The sequence below is a fragment of the Halichondria panicea genome, chromosome 2, assembly GCF_963675165.1.
Source record: "Halichondria panicea chromosome 2, odHalPani1.1, whole genome shotgun sequence".
In the NCBI taxonomy this organism is placed as follows: Eukaryota; Metazoa; Porifera; class Demospongiae; order Suberitida; family Halichondriidae; genus Halichondria; species Halichondria panicea.
The window spans coordinates 8,203,458-8,210,108 of NC_087378.1; the positions used below are offsets into that span (position 1 = coordinate 8,203,458).

Here is a 6,651-nt window from a genome sequence, read left to right on the forward strand (position 1 = left end):
AACTCTTGCATGGGTGACCTCAATAGGTACTCCTTATATGGCCAGGCCACAGGCATGCAATCATCTCTGCAAGGTATCCTAGATCCTCTGCGCTGACCAGCTCAAGCTACGGCAGACAAGACACACGCTAATACATGATGTTGTTCCAGGCACTAGCTGACATTGTGGGGTATCCAGTGGACCAGGTAACACCAAGCACCATGCTAGCTAGCTGCAAGATACTGAGCCATGTGTATAGTTGTAATTTCTGCAACTATTATTTTGCTGTACAGGTCCGCTATGTGATACTACTGTTCGTGTCGTACCCACTGGCTTATGTGTTCCGCTATGCCCTCCACCCCTCACACACATCACTCATCACACGTCACATCTTCTCCCTCTCATTCGGACTACTCTATGGCTTCCTCTGCTTCACGCACAGTCAGATGATCGTCTTGTTTGCTATAATTGGAGTGTGCTATGCTATGCTTCAGTACCTCCCAGCCACTGTGGTCCAAAGGTGATCTATATAATGTGCCGTAGAGCGGATATATTTGGTAATTTGGCGAATCAAGGTAAAAGGTCGCTAAAAAATGAAGAATCGCCAATGTTTTAGCTTGACTTCCTTACCTTGGGTACTAATTTTAGTAAAGGTGTACAAATAATTATGAGTAGGGCAGTGATCATTGTGAAGGGAATGAGGATGGCTTAATAACGCTAAATTATGCACGCTAAAAAGATTGTGAATCTCATTAGGCCACTCCAAATGAGACTGTAGTTTCCCGTCTAACTCGCGCTTCCTGCTTTAGCTACCTCATTGATAGTCATTAATGGCCATTATTTCTCTAATTATCAATGAAATATTGAAATTACTTTTTTTTCTTGTTCTTTGTTGCCTCTAAGCACATGGTTGGCTGAATTTTTGTGCTAATTAATTAAATTCATTGATGACAGAACAATTTATAATGATATTCATAGTAATGAATGATAATACTGTTCACATCCGCATATAATTTACTAGAGTCTCTGACGGGAAACTACAGTCTCATTTGGAGTGGCCTTAAAAAAATAATAACTTAAAACACTAATGAAAATATACTTTTGAGAGTATGCTAAACAAGCTAGCCCTTTTTTTCATCTGTATATATAATTATATCTGACTCCAAACTTTCCATTCAACCTTAAAACTCATACTTGTACATCTTTTAAATATTGTGCTAATGAATTTGCTGCAAATCCGCCAACCTAAAAACAGAGAAAAATATGAAATTACTACTCGTCTTTAATAGTAACCTTAAGGTAGTCCCAGTGTATTGTAGGTAACCATCAAATCATTATCAAATCATAAACATCGCCAATAATAGATCGATTGCCTCATTCGCCAAAATATACTAGGCTTACCTGGTATACTGTATGCGTGTACACAGCCTGTGTATTCTGATGCAGGTACACAATGGTGTGGGCCATGGGCAGCATGAGTGCAGCTCACATCTACAGAATGATGACTGACTATGGAGGTTGGAGCCTGGACTTCACTGGACCTCTCATGATCATTGTGCAGAAGGTTACTCTGGTTGCATTTGCCTTACACGATGGTAAGTCCACTGGACCACCCACTCACTCGTGTACACAAATGCCCACAGGCAAAGGTCGCAGTGACTCATCACTCAACCAGGACCAGAGAGAACAGAAGATTGATGTGTGTCCCTCTCTCCTGGAGTACTTCACCTATATCTTCAACTTCCACTCCTTCCTTGCTGGGCCTTCCTTTAGCATCAAGGACTTCCTTGCCTTCATGGACGGTTCTAATCTCAAGACAAAGGAGCATGTCAGAGAGCCCTCAGCTACCGTGAGTTCTGAACTAGTCTAGTTCTTTGTGCTGTGATTGCTTTCCTACAGTTTGCTATTGTCTCCAAGCTTGCCTACTCTTTATTGAGCGTGCTTGCGTATATGTTCTTGGGAATGTACTTTACAAAAGACGTGCCTATTGGTGAGAGTTTGTTCGTACTGGTCAGTGGTGTGCAATCGTTGTATCTTATTCATACAGATCCGCAATACTCTATTCCAAGCAGACTGTTTCTTACTTTAATCTGTGGCTACATATTTCGACTCAAGTATTATTTTGCATGGTATATGGCGGACAGCCTCAGTAACTTGTGTGGGCTGGGTTTCAGTGGATATGATGAGAGGGGGCAACCAAAGTGGGACCTTGTTACCATTGTTGCAATGAGAGGAGTGGAGCTTCCCCCAAACCCCAGGAGCATTTCCATCAGCTGGAACATCACTTCAGGAATGTGGCTTAGGAGGTGAGTAAAAACTTATTACAAATGCTCCAGTAGTTATCTTTTTTATCCCCGTGCCCATTCTTATGATGTTTGTTATGTGCTGCACATGACCTTCTCAACCACACAGAGTGTGCTATGAGAGAGTACCCTTCTCCCCAACCATCGCCACCATGTTCCTGTCTGCCTGGTGGCATGGCTTCTATCCTGGATACTATTGTGCCTTCTTCTTTTTTTCTGTAGCAATAGAGGTGGCACGGAAGGTGAGGGAGTGCCATGATTGTGACTCTCAAAATATTATTCTTTTCCTTTATAGCTACGTCGACTGGTTCGGCCCCACTTCCTACACAGCCCCTTTAAGTGGTCCTATGATGTCATAACTATTGTGCTGTCTCGCTATATTTTTGACTTTGGTATTATCTCTCTTGACCAGTTGTGGATGCGCCAAACCATTCTGTTCTGGAGGTGAGTTATATACAACACATTGATCATTGACTAGCTACATTATCCCCTCTCCTCATGTATGCAGCTATTTCTATTTCATCCCCCAAGTGACCATAGTGGTGCTCATGTTGCTACTACCATCTGGCAAGAGCTCACAAGCTGACAAGGAGAAAAAAGAGACTAAATCCAAACTTCACTAGATTTTACATATCTAAAAATTAATAACTACCCAATATCAACTATAATTATTTTGGTTAAGATCATCCATTTTAAATTGTAAAGTAATAGTCTCATTAATTAGCCGCACATTGCTAGCGAGGGTAACCGCATCCGGGAACAGTCGGGATGTGAATATTTAAAATTCATTTTCTTTCTTCGCGATGTTTCAGACAATTGCTGATACTGTTGGCCTCCCAGTGGACCAGGTAACTATAACATACACATGAATAATGAAGTGTGGCCTTGTATAGGCGTACCTTCATATTGTACTGATAGACTATTGAGCCCAACCACATAACTTAACTACATTCATACATAATTAACTATAGTTGTATGCTATAACCATAGATACAGGAGGTACAACATGCTGTGTGTTTGTGTGGGAGTGTGCTTACATCTATATATCTTATTATGTTCATTCAACCCAGATTCGTTATGTGATACTGCTGTTCCTGTCGTACCCACTGGCCTATGTGTTCCGCTATGCCCTCCACCCCTCACACACATCACTCATCACACGACACATCTTCTCCCTCTCATTCGGACTACTCTATGGCTTCCTCTGTTTTGGAAGGTGAGTGTTGTGTGACAAAAGGTGCCAGTATGTGCATAGTAACAAGGCATGCAGAAGCCTTATGAAATACTAATTATTGTTGCATGTTTGATACCACCAAAGCATCTTCACAATGTGCTTCAATATTCCCCCTCCCACACACACACGCACAGTCAGATGATCGTCTTGTTTGCTATAATTGGAGTGTGCTGTGCTATGCTTCAGTACCTCCCAGCCACTGTGGTCCAAAGGTGATCTATATAATGTATCCTTGTACACTTTACTGCCTGTGTATTCTGATGCAGATACACAATGGTGTGGGCCATGGGCAGCATGAGTGCAGCTCACATCTACAGAATGATGACTGACTATGGAGGTTGGACCCTGGACTTCACTGGACCTCTCATGATCATTGTGCAGAAGGTTACTCTGGTTGCATTTGCCCTACACGATGGTAAGTCCACTGGACCACCCACTCACTCGTGTACACAAATGCCCACAGGCAAGGGTCGCAGTGACTCATCACTCAACCAGGACCAGAGAGAACAGAAGATTGATGTGTGTCCCTCTCCCCTGGAGTACTTCACCTACATCTTCAACTTCCACTCCTTCCTTGCCGGACCTTCCTTTAGCATCAAGGACTTCCTGGCTTTCATGGACGGTTCTAATCTCAAGACAAAGGAGCATGTCGGAGAGCCCTCAGCTGCGGTGAGTTAAATGACCGTGTACTTACTCTTTGTTGACTTTTCCATTTCCTACAGTTTGCTATTGTCTCCAAGCTTGGCTACTCTTTATTGAGCATGATCGCATATTTATACTTGGGAATGTACTTTACAAAAGACATGCCTATTGGTGAGAGTTTGTTCGTACTGGTGTGCAATCATTGTATCTTGTTCTCTCTCTACACACTGTGACACATACAGATCCGCAATACTCTATTCCAAGCAGACTGTACATCATTTTAATCTATGGCTACATATTTCGACTCAAGTATTACTTTGTGTGGTATATGGCGGAGAGTATCAACAACTTGTGTGGGCTGGGTTTCAGTGGATATGATGAGAAGGGACAACCAAAGTGGGACCTTGTTACAATCGTTGCAATGAGAGGAGTGGAGCTTCCCCCAAACCCCAGGAGTGTTTCCATCAGCTGGAACATCACTTCAGGAAAGTGGCTTAGGAGGTGAGTGCACTTGTTGGCGCATGGCAGTAGCTTGAATGAAAAGTGTAGCTATCCTTATGTCCCCGTGCCTAATCTGCACATCACTGGTATTAATCACTCCACCTTCTCAACCACACAGAGTGTGCTATGAGAGAGTACCCTTCTCCCCAACCATGGCCACCATGTTCCTGTCTGCCTGGTGGCACGGCTTCTATCCTGGATACTATCTTACCTTCATATTTTTGTCTGTAGTAGTAGAAGTGGCACGGAAGGTGAGGGAGTGACATAATTTATATAAATATAATTACTTTTTTCCTTCATGTATATAGCTACGTCGACTGATTCGGCCCCACTTCCTACACAGTCCCCCCCTCAAGTGGTCCTATGATGTCATAACTATTGTGCTGTCTCGCTGTGCTTATGAGCTTGGTATTATCCCTATTGACCAGTTGTGGACGCGCCCAAGTATTCTGTTCTGGAGGTGAGTTATATACAACACATTGATCATTGACTAGCTACATTATCCCCTCTCCTCACATGTATGCAGCTATTTCTATTTCATCCCCCAAGTGACCATAGTGGTGCTCATGTTGCTACTACCATCTGGCAAGAGCTCACAAGCTGACAAGGAGAAAGAAGAGACTAAATCCAAACCTCACTAGATCATCCCGTTCATTAACATTTCATGTATATACATTTAGCTTAACTATCAAGATTATCTATTTTAACTTGTGAAGCATCTTGTATGAGATCCCCTCTCACGTACCTAGTGTTCAGAACTTGAACTATAATCATTTTGTGTATTTGTGAATTAAAAAATAACGACTTGATCTAATTACTAAACGAAAACAAAAAACTTTGTATAAGGAATAAAACAACAGCAACCTGCATTGATCTCTAACAAAATTGTTCTAAGTTCAGTGTTCTTTTGACTTTGCCTCTGTCAGTGTCTTGTCTGACAGCTTCCCAGTCTGCCTGGAGCTCTTACCAGCTGGGAGCAACAGGGCCACCAGCAGTATCACGATATTAGGGATGAAGTAAAAATAACTGCATGGGATGATTGTAATAATGATTAATTGACAGTTTTTTATTAAACAAACAGCATGCAACACATACAGTCCAATGACCATGTATAATAGTTAGCCTAGATAATGTACTAGAAACTGTGCTTACAATTGACTACAATGTACTGAGTGGCTCTGCGGTGTGGCTCACCTGTAGAATTGTAGACTCGGTGATAGCCACAGGTAAGCAATGGGCAGCTGACAGTAGTCCATACACAAATGAGTGGCCACAATAGTTAAGACATCATAGGACCACTTGAGGGGGAGGCTGCTTTGAAAGTGGGGCCGAATCAGTCGACGCATCTATAAAAAGGGGGTGGGGAGATGAAGTATCAAACACAATCATCTTCCTCACTTTTCTTGCTGCCTCAGCAGCTACAGCAAACGACAGGAACATGAAGAAATAGCCAGGATAGAATCCATGCCACCAGGCAGACATGATAAAGGAAGTGTAGGTTGGGGAAAAGGTCACCCTCTCATAGCACACTCTAAGTGAGGGGTTGGTTTGGAGGGGGTGTGTCAAACATCACTCACCTTCGCAACCATTTCCCAGCAGTAGCGTGCCAATATGTAGACAGAGCTCGGATATTTGGAGCCGCCTCAATCTCAGCAAAGTTTATGTCTGAGACAAGATCCCACTTTGGTTGTCCTAGTGTGTCGTACCCACTGAAACCCAGCCCACAAGTGTTGTTAACACTGTCCACAAGGTACCATAGAAAATAGTACTTGAGTCGAAACACCAGTCCATAGAAGAACACGATGTAGAGCCTACCCAGTGTAGAGTACTGTGGGTCTGTGGGAGTATAATTATAGGAACAAAGTTATTTGTTATTTTGTAAGTTGAATCTTAATTACCATAGGTCATCTGTGGTGTGTAGTGAAGGCCCAAATATATCCAAAAGAACAAGCTCACAAGAGAGTAGACAAACTTGGAGACAATAGCAAACTG

General features: G+C 42.6%; 3 protein-coding genes across 3 annotated transcripts; 2 read left to right on the forward strand and 1 right to left on the reverse strand.

Annotated features, from left to right (window-relative positions):
- Nucleotides 1-26: 26 nt before the first annotated feature.
- LOC135331379 (lysophospholipid acyltransferase 6-like) lies at nt 27-2,968 on the forward strand. Its single transcript, XM_064526515.1, has 9 exons — nt 27-185; nt 273-499; nt 1,426-1,574; nt 1,623-1,828; nt 1,879-1,969; nt 2,027-2,285; nt 2,392-2,524; nt 2,578-2,726; nt 2,791-2,968. Exons 1-9 carry the CDS (start codon nt 135-137, stop codon nt 2,903-2,905), a joined length of 1,380 nt encoding a protein of 459 aa, XP_064382585.1. The 5' UTR covers nt 27-134; the 3' UTR covers nt 2,906-2,968.
- Nucleotides 2,969-3,001: 33 nt separating this feature from the next.
- Nucleotides 3,002-5,396, forward strand: LOC135331380 (lysophospholipid acyltransferase 2-like). Its single transcript, XM_064526516.1, has 10 exons — nt 3,002-3,130; nt 3,353-3,498; nt 3,651-3,728; nt 3,783-3,931; nt 3,980-4,185; nt 4,239-4,329; nt 4,401-4,659; nt 4,778-4,910; nt 4,968-5,119; nt 5,186-5,396. Exons 1-10 carry the CDS (start codon nt 3,086-3,088, stop codon nt 5,298-5,300), a joined length of 1,374 nt encoding a protein of 457 aa, XP_064382586.1. The 5' UTR covers nt 3,002-3,085; the 3' UTR covers nt 5,301-5,396.
- Nucleotides 5,397-5,410: 14 nt separating this feature from the next.
- Nucleotides 5,411-6,648, reverse strand: LOC135331382 (lysophospholipid acyltransferase 2-like; the record flags this gene model as incomplete). Its single annotated transcript, XM_064526518.1, is given in 5 exon segments — nt 5,411-5,685; nt 5,854-6,005; nt 6,058-6,190; nt 6,237-6,495; nt 6,558-6,648. Coding segments are annotated over 5 exon segments (765 nt in total), but the record flags the coding sequence as incomplete, so codon positions are not given.
- Nucleotides 6,649-6,651: the final 3 nt, after the last annotated feature.